At 40.9% G+C, this 16,084-nt stretch overlaps 1 protein-coding gene across 1 annotated transcript in view; it reads right to left on the reverse strand.

Moving 5' to 3' along the window:
• Positions 1-14,622: 14,622 nt before the first annotated feature.
• The window catches only part of GPR50 (G protein-coupled receptor 50), a 353,855-nt gene continuing 352,393 nt past the window's right edge, over positions 14,623-16,084 (reverse strand). The window contains exon 2 of the mRNA XM_063935667.1: positions 14,623-15,612. Within this exon, the coding sequence (XP_063791737.1) occupies positions 14,747-15,612 (866 nt within the window). The 3' untranslated portion in view covers positions 14,623-14,746. The remainder of the gene's footprint in view (positions 15,613-16,084) is intronic.

Below are 16,084 nucleotides of genomic sequence, written 5' to 3' on the forward strand. Positions count from 1 at the left end.
GATTTTAATATATATTCTTCTTCAACCATGGATAAATCCCCTCCCCCCCGCACTCCCCCCTCGTTACCGCGTATTGGTATCCCCTATATTTGCTCGCAGCTGTCCTTAGTGGATGTGTGGCGCGCATGCTATCCATTAGAAAGGGAGTTTACATGTCTCTCAGCTGCGCACCACACGTTCTTGCGGATTGATTATCTGCTGTTATCTGAATCCCTTTTCTCAAAAGTGGCTGACTCAAAAATCGAGAATATCTGTATTTCAGACCATGCTCTATGCTGGATGAAATTGATGCTCCTCTCAGAAAAATCCCCATTCCGCTCCTGGCACTTCCCCTCTCATTTAAGTGGCTCTCTAAAATTCCGCTCCTCATTAGATGCAGCGTGGCTGGATTATCATATGCACAATGGAGAAACTCTGAGTGACGACCCTGCTCTTTTCTGGCAGGCGTCAAAATCAGTTATCCGGGGACACATTATTTCCTATAGTAAAAAAAGGGATTTAGATTTAAATTCACAATATTTGGAAGCCCAGGCGGCTCTCACTCTCGTTTTCCAGGAATTTAAGTCCTCCCCCTCCCCTTCTACTAGAGAACGGTACCTTACACAAAAAACACTGTTCGATACCCTCCTTTCTCAATTGGAAGCAAAATATTCATTTTCAAGAGACTGTAGCATTTACAGATATGGCAACAAGTCTGGCAAACTGTTATCACGTTTATTAAAGGGCAGACACCCTAAAGTGGTCATTCACTCTCTGCTCACCCAAGGTGGAGACAGAGTACGGACCTCGGCAGAGATTGCTGAGGTGCTACAGTCTTTCTATTCCACTCTGTATGCACGTCCTATTATCAACCAGACACACAAGTCTAGCTTTTGGTCTTCTACTGATCTGCCTCAAATGTCTGAGTCGCACTGTACCTCTCTTCTTGCACCTATCACCACTGAGGAAGTTTCTCTAGCAATAGCTGGACTGAAGACTGGGAAGACTCCGGGCCCTGACGGTTTCGCCAATGACTACTATAAAATTCTATCTACTAGACTGAGCGAACCTCTTTCTGTCTTATTTAATTATTTTATGCAGGGTGCTTCCTTGCCCCAATATTTTAATTCAGCCGTCATAAAGGTTATCCCGAGGCCTGGCCGGGATCCTGAGTCTCCCAGTTCTTATCGTCCGATCTCCCTTTTAAACACCGATTATAAATTATTCACTAAAATCCTCTCAAATAGACTCAAATTCATAGTCCCTGACATAGTGCATACGGACCAGACTGGATTTGTCTAGGGTCAGCAATCAGTGAGCAATATCCGAAAGGTCTTGACTGTTATGCAGGCCTTTCAGCTTTCCAAACCCACTGATACTAATGTATTATTATCCATTGATGCCGAAAAGGCGTTCGACCTTGTCACCTGGGACCATCTGTATGAAACGCTCCATCGCTTTGGTGCACCAGAGGACTTTGTCTCTCTTATTTCCCGTCTATATGAATCTCCCTCCACTCAAGTTTTGGGGAATAGTATTCTCTCTTCCCCTTTCCTTATCCAGAGTGGCACACGACAGGGTTGCCCCTTGTCACCTTTATTATTTGCCTTAGCTTTAGAACCCTTAGCTGTTTCCCTGAGAAACTCTCCCGAATTTGCAGGCATAAAAATCATGGACACCACGGTAAAATTATCACTGTATGCCGACGACATGCTGCTATTTATTTCCCATCCTGATACGTCCATCCCTGCGATTGTCTCCCTGATTGAACAATTTGGTTCTTTTGCGGGATACAAGATTAATATATCTAAATCCGAGCTCCTCCTCCTTTCAGGGGACTCTTCCCTCTTTCCATCACACCCGGTCCTGTCCCGATTCCCTGTGACCCGAGATAGTCTTAAATATTTAGGAGTTCAGATCCCTACTTCTCTCCTGGATCTATATGCGATGAATTTTGGTCCTATTTTGTCCAAGGTGTCTAAAATACTTACTGACTGGGCGTCCCTGCCCTTATCTCTTATGGGTCGTGCAGAAGTTATTAAATCTGTGATATTTCCCAAGATTGCTTATTTCCTGCTTATGCTCCCTATTGCCCTCGTTGAGAAAGATGTCCTTTTCCTTAAACAATGTTTCACTAGATTTCTATGGGCCGGAAAACGACCAAGAGTCCCCTACGCTAGATTGCAGCTATTACGTGAAGAGGGAGGTATGGGAATCCCGGATCCTGTCCTATTTAGTAGAGCAGCAATGTAGAGGTATATCACAGACTGGCTTTGGGGCAGATCAGTATTTACAAACCTGACACTTGAACTGGCCGTATTTCACCCTTTCTCCCCTGCTGCACTCTTACACACCCCAAACTCCCGTCTCCCATCTGGGATAAAACAGAATATTTTGTTTTGGCATACATATCGAGCATGGCAAGCCACACACACTAAAGCACAGAGAAAACCTGACACCTCTCTTCACACTACATTCTGGGGTAACCCATGTTTCCTTCCTGGCCTTGATAACACACATTTTTTGAGTTGGAGAGAAAAGGGGATCGCAGCTATTAGAGACATATATACGACCCAGGAGGCAACGCAGTGCTTTCTTTCTCTGACATCCAGATAAAATTTGGTATATCCCACCGGGAATTTTTTATGTACCTACAGGCTAGACATTTTGCTCAATCCCAGTCTCATCCTATGATTTCTGAGGCTACCACAGACCCGCTGCGCACCCTAATGGTGCTCACTAAAGATTGTCCTTACCATCTCAATTATTTCAGAAACACCTTTAGGGTCTCATATAGAGACCGGCTCTGGGAACCCGCGCTGTCCTCATGGTCCAGAGATATCCCCAATATGGGATCGAGCGCTGAATTATTAGATAACATTTTACCCATTTTTAGGTCCTTATACTCTGCCTCTTTGCAAAAGGTACACTTGAAAATGCTCCAAAGGGCATATATAGCACCTAATCAGAGGGCACACATGGTCCCAGACGACACTGGCTGTTGCATCAAATGTACTGCGCAGAATGCCACCTTGTACCACAATATGTGGTCTTGCCGGAAAATATCTAAGTTTTGGTATAAGGTGGTCGCTTATCTCAACACAGTATTTAACTTACGGTTAATAAAACGTCCTAAGGCTTGCTTGTTACTTGATTTTAGGAATGGTCTCTTGGGCCTGAAGATAGAGATATTGTTCCGGTAATCTCTGTCATTTTGACAATTGCCAAGAAACAAATTCTTAATAATTGGATCAAACCGTCTACCCCTTCTTTGATGGCTGTGAAACACATGACCCTCCGAATTATTTATTTTGAGAGGCGTGCTTCTCTTCCTGATATAGAAATGGGGGTCAGGCGGTTTGCCAAGAAGTGGGAGAGGTACATTGATACTCTAGATCCGGACATACAATCTTTCATCTATAAACTTTTTGAGACCACAAACTGGTACCTATATAGACAAATCGATAGGGCCTCTTGATAACTTAGGCCTATGTACTGTTCCTTTGAGACCTCCTGTTCTTTTCCTAGGAAATGTAATCATACTAATTTTAATACCCCACGCTGGATGTTTAGTCCGAGGCCAATTAGATATTGAACCTTCTCTTTGGTTAGAGTGGCTAACCATGCCGGAAATGCCTTTTTACTATTCTTAATTAAGATATCTTTGGCCGTTACTCATTCATGAACTGATCATACTTGTATTGTCTTCCCCATTTGTTCCCCCCCCCCCTCCTCCTGTCTGTCTTCTTCATTGACCTCTCCGGTATATTGATGTTCTGTGAATTCTCAGGTAAAACTAGGTGCTTGACCTAGGGTATATGATGATTTCGTATGCTGAGACGTACACGGGTACTGTTTTCATCATTTCCTAGACCTCATGTAGACTAAGATTGTCCATCCTTTGCCTCTTACCCAAGCCCACAGCTACCGACTATATATGTATTTGTTGATTTCACTGATGTGATTTAAAAGCACTTTACGTTGGAACACTGTAACTATACCGGTTTCTCTCCGGTTTTTGGTTTGTCTGTACCATGAAGGTCTTCCCTGTTTTTGTATTTCTATATAAAAAATCTAATAAAAATTGTTGAATTAAAAAAAAAAATGTAGGGATGATCAACTGAAGTATAGCTGGTGACATATAAATTGAGGATGCCACTGTGGAAGTACAACAGGATGAGGGATATATATTTGTGTAGCAGATGCCAATGCTAATGAGGATGTTGATTATGAGGATGTTGTTTGTGTAAGTCAGAAACCAGTGGAAGCAGTTCTTACCCATTATAAGAAGGCCTTTGTCATGCCTGGGTTTAAGACCAAAAAATCTACCTATTATGTGTGGAACTATTTTTACTCAAATACTAACAACAATTCCAGCACCTGCAATCTTCACTGCAATCACCTTTATCATCAATATACTCACTAATGATTGGTCCTGCATCCAATTTCATAAGGTTAGGCACCTCCTCCATTATCCAGGATTCCTCAGAAGAATCCTTGAGCAATAAGCTAGCTGTTGCTGCTGGGGGTAAATGTTCATCCCAGAAGGGGACCAAGAAAGCTGCTAGTAGCTTTATACAATTAACTGTTAAAGAATTCATTGCAAGAGGACGCAAGTATGACAGCTGTCACCCAGCTGTCACCCAGTCACACAGCTGATCACTGACACCATGACAGCTATGGTAATATAAAATCTGCATCCAATATCTATCGTTAATGCAGCATGTTTTAGATCGTTAACTGAGGTCTTGTGTCTCCCTACCAAATTCCATCTCACTAGAAAAGCAATTTCTGTCCTTTACCAGAACAGGATAAAAAAAACGAATTATTTGCCTACAAAATGCCATTGTACCCACTGTCCAGATATGCGGACAAGTAGACCTGGGCAAACTAAAGATTACATGACTATGACAGTTCACCGGGTGTGTGAATTGCTTTCATCATCAGGAACAGCAGCAGTATCTAACACTTAACTCCAGCTCATTCATTACGGCCCTGGCTGAGAACAAAAGGTACAATAACATTTATTTTCTAAAACAGTGGTTCTCAACTCCAGCCCTCAAGTACCACCAACAGGTCATGTTATGCAGATTTTTTTAATTTGCATAACGATTATCCCACCTGCTTCCCTAGACAGAATCAGGAAAACATGATCTGTTGGGAAAATTTGAGGGTTGAGGTTAAGAACAACTGATCTAAAACAAAAGAACAATATATGGGCCTAAAAGTTGGAGTGAGACTATATTGAATGGCTTGGGTGGATAGAAATTGGATGCATTTTGGTATCATTACCCAAATTAATGGACAAATCCACTTTTTAGAACTAAAATGAAAAATAAAACTCAAAGGGCATGCTCCAGAGTTGAATGCAGCCCATTTTGCTAACCGATCATGTGATCTCTCACACTACACACATGCCCAAAGCAAGTGCTGGAGCCATATGCATCTTAGCTGCATCTCCATTTGTGTCTGATTGGGTATTATTGGACGGCAACTGAGTAATTCCATGAAATACGAGCAGAGCGAGGGGCACATGTGCATGTAAGTGGAATTACACAGAGATGTGTGTATTCTCAGGATAGCGTATAGGTCTGATGCAAGTACACGCTGATACTGATGATGGTGATGATGACAGCTATTTTCACAAGTGGGTAAATGGCAGTGGTCGGTTGAAGAGATAAAATCAACTCTTCATATGAGTGAATATCTGCATTTATTCCCATTCACGCAATCGTACCGCATCAGTGGCCGATTTGCATTCAACTATGAATCAGCCCCAAATAGTCTCTAGCAGAGTGTTTCTTAGTAAGGAACAGACTTCATATAGAGTTTAATCATTATACCGGTTGAGTATCCCATATCCAAATATTCCGAAATACGGAATATTCCGAAATACGGACTTTTTTGAGTGAGAGTGAGATAGTGAAACCTTTGTTTTTGATGACTCAATGTACACAAACTTTGTTTAATACACAAAGTTATTAAAAATATTGTATTACATGACCTTTAGGCTGTGTGTATAAGGTGTATATGAAACATAAATGATTTGTGTGAATGTAGACACACTTTGTTTAATGCACAAAGTTATTAAAAATATTGTATTACATGACCTTCAGGCTGTGTGTATAAGGTGTATATGAAACATAAATGAATTGTGTGAATGTAGACACACTTTGTTTAATGCACAAAGCTATAAAAAATATTGGCTAAAATTACCTTCAGGCTGTGTGTATACGGTGTATATAAAACATAAATGCATTCTGTGCTTATATTTTGGTCCCATCACCATGATATATCATTATGGTATGCAATTATTCCAAAATACGGAAAAATCCCATATCCAAGATACCTCTGGTCCCAAGCATTTTGGATAAGGGATACTCAACCTGTACTATTGAGTTTTCCCAGCACAGCGATCTTTTGCTGTTTACAATGATGACAACACATGAACATACTGTATACCATAATTTGTATCAATGGAATGTAAATATATAATGGATACTGTACCCTTACAATTACATATGTGTATTAGACATCACAATGAGCTTTGTAATCACATAAAAGCATTTAGTTGTCTATTGAGGGTTTTCATACAGAGCGCGGAACTCAGAGACATCTGCTATTATTACATTTCGCCGTAGGGGTTTTATATTCCTTATAGTATATGAGGAGTAAAACACAGGTATAAAACATTTATTTCCATTTAAAATTACTTATGCTCAAATCATTTGTTGGTGTATTACCGTTTTAATATAATAATGTAAGTTATTTCTTTTTATCTGTGTCTTCCTAGAGAATTCTGTAAGAGTTTATTGCTTTGGGAGGATGTGGGATGTTTATCTGTGTCTATTGTTGTACTGGATGTGTTTTGTCTGGATGCAGTATAGTACAGATGGGTCCATGTTTATCTTGACCTTTAATAGGATTAACTGAGCCAGGGCAGTCAGACTTAATCCTCTGCTGTAATGACCTAATCCCCTGATGTATTGTTCTCTCTGTATTGTATTGCAGCTGAGAACAATAGATGAAAGGCTTATGCTAATAAACTATGTTGTCCCTAGGCACAGCAAACTAGCCAAGATAACCGTGGACCCATCTGTAGATGTGATGCAGAAGGAAGGCCTGAAGCATGGAAGCTGTAAGTATTGTTCCAACACTGCATATGAACAGCTTGGAATGATTAATACTGTCGTGGAGTGACAAAGGTAAAGATATCTTTCATAGCTGGTTTTACACGTATTCACACAGCTACCAGATTAAAATATAATGTCTCAAGTATCCCTTGAGAAAATGTAACACATTTTAATTTTAGGAAACAGCTATAAGTTATCTCAAGTGCTTTGCAAAGTGGGTCCAACTGTATGAATGTTTTATCTTAAATTAGTTAGTGTCTAAAAGTTGCCTTCCTTTTGAGTCAGTTTTAATTTATCACTTGCATGCATTTTAATTCATATATGTGTATTGCAATAAATAAATAAATAAATAAATATACCAACAAATATAAAACCACAGCACTCGCCACCCCAGAAGCGGGGTGCAGTGTCTGCATTCACCACTTATAGGATGGGGTGCATGTAGCCCCCCCACCTACTTAAAATATACAAACAGAAAGTTCAGCACTCACCAAAGCAAGCTCACTTGTCTTCACAACATCAATAAATAAATGATGGGGGTTTAGTTGGTGAATTGGCCAATGCACGGAAGCCTGCAAACCGCTCGCCAAGGTACCCCACCCTCATGCAGGTCCTTCACTATCACCAAGTAGGCATATTTGCAGTTATATTATGTGTGATACAGTTGCCAGGTTTAAATTTTTAGGACTCTGTGATAGTGAAGGACCTGCATGAGGGTGGGGTACCTTGGCAAGCGGTTTTCAGGCTTCTGTGCATTGACCAATTCACCAACTAAACCCCCATCACTTATTTATTGATGTTGTGAAGATAAGTGAGCTTGCTTTGGTGAGTGCTGAACTTTCTGTTTGTGTATATGTGTATATATATTTATATATATATATATATATATATATATATATGTGTCTATATATGTGTATGTGTGCTGCAATAAAAATATATACTGTATGTGTGTATTGCAATATGTGTGTGTGCGCGTGTGCAAGTCATGTATTGCAGCATAAACATGCACATTAGGCAAACAAGTCCTTGCAGAGCAAGGTCATCTCTTGCCATTATATTCAAAGTATCCTGTTTTTGTATCAATCATATTATCAAGTGCTGCTCATCTGTGTATCCCCAGTGCTAAGATGAGTTGGGATAAGTCAAACGTCAGCTCATTTTCAGGAACTAAAAGCAGCACAGAGTATTTTAAGAGATGAATGTGGTAATTCCATGGATTGTGCAGAGCCCGGGCTGTAAAGGGACAAGGGCAGAATCATAATATGAGAATGGTAATGAAGGCCAGAAGACAGCCACAGATTGGGAATGAGATAGTGAAAAGGGTAGTCGAAATCCCAACCCCACTCAGAATGGCGACACCAGCATCCCGAATAGGGTCACAGGCCCGGAGCCGGAATTCTGACCGACGGGATCCCGAATGAGTGAGTTCTGGGCCGCAGGACAGGTAAGCCGCAGGGAGGGTGGGTGGATTTAGGAGCAGGTCTAAAGTTAGGATGTGGGAAGGGAGGGTTAGGTTTAGGTCGCGGGTAGCAGGGGTTAGCAAGCCCGGAGATGGTCAGGGTTAGGCTGTGGTGGAGGGAGGGTTAGGTGTAGGCTGCGAGGGAGGTTAGGTTTAGGCACCCCCAGGGAGGGTTAGGGTTAGGCTGCTGCAAGGGATGGTTAGGGTTAGGGGGCCATTGCGGGAAGGTAAGTATACTAGGTATATGTACAGTATATGTTTAAGTTGCCAACAGTTGGGATCCCGGCGTTCAGGATATCGACACAGAAATCCCAACAGCTGGAAATGCCGGCAGCCGAAATACCGGGCAAACAGGACTATTCCCATAGAGTGAGTATAGAACCTGTGGCGACTGCAGGGTGGCGAGCGAAGCATGGCGAGTGCAGCATGGTGAGCACAGCGAACCTACAAGGGGACTCTTTCCGCTCACCCTACTGCCGGCATACTGGCGGCAGAGATGCCATTGTCGGTATACTGACGGCCGGAACCCCAGCTCCTGGAAACTCATCCCGAACCTGTATGCTTACCTTGCCCCTGTCAGGATTCTCAATAACGGGATGCCGTGGACAGCAAGCATAGGGACACACAACAGTACAACGCATGAGGGGTTTTGTCATTCAGAAATGCAGGTAGAACACGATCTCTAACGTTCCTATACATGAAACGAGTTCATAAATTTAATTTAAGGGGCAGATAATCTTGTTATCACTCGCTACAAACGTTAAAGCCAATCAGCTCCTAACTATCATGTATTTGCAAAATCACAGAAGCACCATTTAACATTCATAATGAACGAGTGATAAAAAGAATATCACTCGTTAAATCTGCCCCTAAGTTTCTAGCCAAGGTTCTCCTCTGTCTCATCAGATGTCATACAAAATAATTCCCCTACCAGATACAATACACATGTCACAACCAGCAGTAATTCAGTTGATTTCCAAATATAATAATTAAAGGGTACTGTCCTCTACAAATTCAGAGGCATGTAAAGGTGCCAGTTATCAAGAAATACTTTCCAGGAAAGTAAATAAATGTGAAAAAGGGAAGGAGTGGTCTTTAGGGTTAAAAATGGTCTACAGCTAAGTAAAATGTGTGGGTTAGAGTCTCATATATTAAAAACATCCACAACCAGGATAATTCACATACATACAGGCTAATAATTTAATATCTATTGAGGGAAATTAATCCTAATTCTAACTCACTATTTAGAGGAATAATGAATGTTGCCAGACAGACGCAGTGAGTGGACTTATGCTGCCCTGCATGTGAAGTGCTTTGTAGTGCTCCCACAGTCTGATGTATTATAAAAATAGAACAAGTGGTATCTGCTATCAGAGAAGTCACTGCTGACTGTGCTGTATTGAATCAGCCCAGGGATTAGTAGTGTGTTAAATATATTGATGAGAGTTTAGAAAAATGAGATATAAAGTAGCTGTCAAATGCAGTCATTTCCTTGTTCAAGAACCAGAAGTTAGGATACAGAGGTCATGGAGAGGGCAGGACCTTACTGTGCACAATGCGGAAACCTGAAGCACGTTTCACCTGGGGAATGATTGCTGGTCAGCTTCATAAGGTAAATTTTAAGTGGAGGTTATCTAGTTGGCAGCTGCCGAGAACCCGGCAGTCCGGATACTGAAACCTGACACCCGGTAAAATACCAACAGTCATATTCCCGACCGCTGACCGGAATCCCCACTCAGTTGGTGGTCCACACCACAACCCAAGGGGGAATATAACCCTGTGTCAATCGAAGGTCACCACCATGCCCGATGCATGGCAAACACAGCGAGCCTGCGAGAGGACATGCTGTGCCTGCCTCCGGTATTCTGGCTGTCGGGATCCCGACCGCCGGAATATAATACTGAATCCCATTTTAAGATTTATAACAAATTTCAGACAACTTTTGCCAGCAGTGGAATATCTGTATGATATTCATAGGGTGATGTGGTTTGATATCCTATTCCATAGGTTCTCAAACTCAATCCTCAGGACCCCACACAGTTCATGTTTTCCAGGTCACCTGTGAATTTTTAAATGTGACAATTGGTGATACACAGTGCACCTGGAAAACCTGGACTTTGTGGTGTCCCGAGGACTGGGTTTGACAACCATTGTCCTATTCCATCTAGTGTTACAGTACATTCCACTTACCTTTAGTCCTGTGCACTTCTTTTGTCAGATGCCAGGTAAGGATTCTAGCTTTTTCTGTGACACTTGGATGATAATATTTCATTGGACCCAGTGAATAATGCTGCCTCATTGTATCTTGACATAATAGACAGCATCACAGCTCTCACTTAAAGCATACTTCTTGTCTTTTGGAACCTCCCCTTTTTTGGAGATTCCATAGGCAAGGGCAAAGTAGAAAGTGCAGAGAGCATTGTGTCTGGCTTCATCAGGCCTCTGTCCCATCCACTTCACCAGGTAAGTGGCCATTATCAGTGAGCATACCCTGCCTCCTGTGAGAGGCTTGTGTACTTTCCTGGATTTCTGGTAGAGTAGGCAAGTATGACTTAATGTAACAAATACATTTATATATTTACAATAAGGGCAACATATAACCTGCCTGGATGTTTTAATTCATATTTCTGAAAACAGTAATAAACCCTAGTTATTCATGTATCTTAATGTCAGCACCGTGTGCAGGCTTTTTGTTTGCTGCCAGAAGAATAAAAGCTGAAACATGAAAATCAAGACATGTCAAATGTGACAAAACAGCGCTACCTAAATGTTTTGACTGTTTTTACATTAACTAATGCAAACTTTTAAGTTGATGATAAAAATCGTGTACAGGAACTTTGATTTTGGTATGTCTGTAAAAAAATGTGTATGTTTGAAGGAATTATATGACCAATAGTCCCCATTAGGAGTTCCTCCATCTAACAGAATGGGCCTCATTCAGACCCGTTTGCACTCTGCATTTTCTCGCAGCCGCATGAACGGGTCTGTACTGCGCATGCGTGTGACCCGCAATGCGCAGGTGCGTCGTTGCCCGGCGACAGGGGTCGCCGGAGAGTGACGGCTTCTATAAAGAAAGTGATCGCAGGGGCGATCACAAGTTGATTGACAGGCAGAAGGCGTTCCTGGGCGGCAATTCACCATTTTCTGGGAGCATCGGAAGAAACGCAGGCATGCCCAGTCGTTGCAGAGAAGGGTCCCTGACGTCAGCTGCTTCCTGGATCATTTCAGCGGGTGAGTAAGTCCTGGGCTGTGTAGATACTGCACAAACTTTTGTTTGTGCAGCTCACTGCACATCCCATCGCAAAGCCTTTACCCCCTCCCCCTGTAGGCGGTGATTACCTGGTCGCAGCAGTGCAAAAAATAGCCTGTGTGCGACCAGGTCTGAATTACCCCCAATGTCACAGCTATACTAGAGGCAGGTAATACATATTGCTACTGAGCATCTTTTCTTCACATATTGAATAAACATAATGGTCATACAGCACTGTATAAATTGGAGCTATCTTCAGTGGGGGGGGGGTAGTCTGCCATAAAAGATGCGCAAGCAGAACGAGATACGTTCAATTTGCCAGCTATCAGGATCCAGGCAGTCGGGATACCGATGCCGGAATCCCGACAGCCGACAATACCGCCAGCTGGATCCCGGCAAAACAAGACTATTCCCACTCATGGGTGTCCATGACACCCATAGAGTGGGAATAGATCCCGTGGCAAGTGCAGCGAGCCAACGAGCCCGCAGCATGGCGAGCGCAGCAGGCCCGTAAGGAGACTCTTTGCGCTCGCCCTGCTGCCAATATTCTGGCGGACAGGATGCCGCTGTTGGGATATGGACAGCTGGCATCCTGCCCACCAGTAACTCATACTGAATCCAGCAGAACGGGATACATTCAATTTGCCGGCTGTCAGGATCCCGGTGGTCAGGATACCGATGCCGGAATCCCAACAGCCGAAAATGACGCAACTTCTCATCCTAAATATACAGTATATGAAAGGTTTGGCATTGTTGAGTGAAATAACATAGATCCTTACATTTATGTCAGCATTTGGCGTGATTGGCAGCATTATTCCAGGAAAAATATAATGTCACAGCAGAAACAAAGCAATTGATCCACCAAGTCAGCCTATTATATATAAACAGTACATATTAGCAAATTTTATTGTAGAAAAATTTTAAAGGTAGTATGCTCCAATTAAAATTCTGTACTTAGCCCTGGGATGTGTGAATACTCCATCGCACTTTATTCACAAAGCTGCAGTAGCATTTTACAAATATCACAACTTCACTTGTCGGTTTTAGTTCCCCTTTAACAACAGTTGTACAACATAGTATGCATTAAAAATGCTGTCAAGCTTATTGCTGATGCTTTTATTGTTGAGTATTTTTTTTCTCATCATAACTTGTCCTCACTCTGCACCAGGACTTACTCGGCACCCGAGTTACACAATAGACTTACAGTAACAGTCCTTGAGGGCATGTGATCAAGGCAATGTTAAAGCTGAATTTCTGTAGTGTTTATATTGTTGGTTCCAAAACGAAACACCCCTGCATTGGCTAAGATCAATGTGGAGAAACTCTGTGAATTGATTATTAGACAGGATATATGTGTAATTGCTGTAAAGATAACTTATCATATGTACTCTAGATGCACAAAATGTTAATATTTTTTATACTAACCTAAAAAATTTTGGAAAATTGGCAGTAAAACCTTTGCTACTGTAATTACCATCAAGTTATTTTTAAAAGCTATATCTGATACAGGTTGAGTATCCCATATACAAATATTCAGAAATACCGAATATTCCGAAATACGGAATTTTTTGAGTGAGACTGAGATAGTGAAACCTTTGTTTTCTGATAGCTCAATGTACACAAACTTTGTTTAATACACAAAGTTATTAACAATATTGTATTAAATGACCTTCAGGCTGTGTGTATAAGGTGTATATGAAACATAAATGAATTGTGTGAATGTACACACACTTTGTTTAATGCACAAAGTTTTTAAAAATATTGTATTAAATTACCTACAGGCTGTGTGTATAAGGTGTATATGTAACATAAATGCATTCTGTTTAGACTTAGGTTCTATCGCCATGATATCTCATTATGGTATGCAATTATTCCAAAATACAGAAAAATCCAATATCCAAAATACTTCTGGTCCCAAGCATTTTGGATAAGGGAGACTCAACCTGTATATACAAATTCACTATTGTAACCCTGTAATGTGCTTAAATGACAAAACTGATAAGAGCTTAAAAACCTTTTTTTTTATCCTGGCACCATATAACATCAGGCCACTCATTGATGTCTTACAACATCAGGCTATATGTGGCAGAAATAATTTGCATGGCTTTTAAGAGAAAACAAAGTAAAAGAGACAGTATATATACTGTATTTTAGATATCTTGTAAAAACAAATAAAAATGTCTCAAACCTATAATGTAGCTAAATGTGTCTATCTCATTGTTTGTATTGTTAAGATGTATGCGTCACATGGCTTTCTAGCTGTTTTTGAATCACAGCTCTGAGTTGCCGTTGTGTAGCGTGGTATATCTATGTAGTCTTGAAACAGTTGAGGGAATCTATAAATATAAAATAGATAATAAATATAAATGGATAGTTTTCATCAACAAATTACACTTTTGTGATATGAGCAGAAGTTTTAAAAAGACTGTCAACCAACTACCCAAATATGAAATTATCCAAGAATTGCAGTAAGGGTTGACTTGGGTAATTAGGTACTGACAGTAATGCATGGTATTAAATCATCCACTTAAAAACTTTACAGGCAGAAATGAACCTTGGGAAATTCTGATCATGGTCAATTAACTCAATCCCAAGACTAGTGGGTGTAAAAACAATAGGATAGACACTGCTAACCCAGCTTGAATGTTATGCTTAACATATGAATCAATAACATAATAAAATCTTTGCACATCAAAGTGAGCAACTGTAATTATTTTAAACAATGTTCTCAATTTGTCAATACAAAAATATATAGAGTGAAATGGTTTTGATTGCTTTTTCAATTAATACCATTGTCATGTAGAAGATAATTATGTTTTCCTTAAGTATTAAGACAAAGTGCATGGTAACAGGCACATAGTGAGAAATGTTAAACATAATTTGGAAAAATGAGCACAACTCATACAAAATGGCCGTCCAATGTGCTTATACACATATATCAGCCTGGTTGTTATTGGTTGCAATTGGAGATGGCTTGCTTTTAACTCCTTCAGTTCCACCTCTTGATGTGTCAATAAACAGGAGTCTTGGAATCCACAATGACATCAATATTCTTTTGTATTCCTTGCGAAAGTTTTGATTAAGCAGACCATAGATTACAGCATTGAGACAACTGTTAAAGTAGGCCATGAAATAGCTCAACACAAATAGCCATTTTGGGATCTTTGGAGCCACTTGAAAAGGATTAATGGCTACAGCAAGGCCAATGAGGTTTAATGGTCCCCAGCAGACAGCAAAGAGGACAAACACAACAAACATAGTCAAAAAATTCCGTAGGTCTGTTGGTGTCAACTTCTGCTTAGAGTCTTGTCTTACTCTGTGCTTGACTTGAATAACCAGAACCCATATTCTTAAGTAGCAGAATGTCACCACAGCCAATGGGACAAGAAAATGCACCACAACCACTGTTATTGTGTATGAAGAGCTGACTGTTTGCGCAAAAGTGCATGAGAAAATCCGAGGGTCATACTGTAAAGAGCCAACAAAAAAGTTTGGCACAATTGCAATAACAGTCAGTATCCAAGTTAGACAAAGGTAGACAAGGGTACTTTTCTGATTATAAAACTTGTCGTACCGCAGGCTATGGCAGATGTAGCAATATCTGTTAATGGCTATGGCTGTAATGTTGAAGACAGAACCAATGACACTTAGTCCCATGATAAAACCACTGATTTGGCAATGAATATTTCCAAGTGTCCATCCATTATGGAAAATTGCTATTAGGATAACTGGATATGGGTATATCGCCACTACTAGATCTGCAACAGATAAGCTCACCACAAAGATGTTGCCTAGAAATAGAAACAACAAACATATTTAGTAGAGCACACAGTATTAATCGCACAATAAAATAACTTTGATACAAACTGAACTTCATATTCAGATTTTCATTATCTACGGAGTTATACTATACACTGTACATTCAACAGCCCAAGTATGTAGGCAGACGTGTATTATTGCTCAGATAATGGCTTTCCTGCTCACAAGATCATAATTAATGTACTTACTAATGAAACTACACCAGACACACCTTCAGGATTCCTAAGTGAGAATGTTAGTACACCAGACCACCTTCAGGATGCCTGACTGAGACTGTTACTACACCAGACCTACCTTCAGGATTCCTAAGTGGGACTGTTACTACACCAGACCTACCTTCAGGATTCCTAAGTGAGACTGTTACTACACCAGACCCACCTTCAGGATTCCTGATTGAGCATGATACTACACCAGACCAACCTTCAGGATTCCTGAGTGAGAATG

Source organism: Pseudophryne corroboree, chromosome 8, assembly GCF_028390025.1.
Source record: "Pseudophryne corroboree isolate aPseCor3 chromosome 8, aPseCor3.hap2, whole genome shotgun sequence".
Classification (NCBI taxonomy): domain Eukaryota; kingdom Metazoa; phylum Chordata; class Amphibia; order Anura; family Myobatrachidae; genus Pseudophryne; species Pseudophryne corroboree.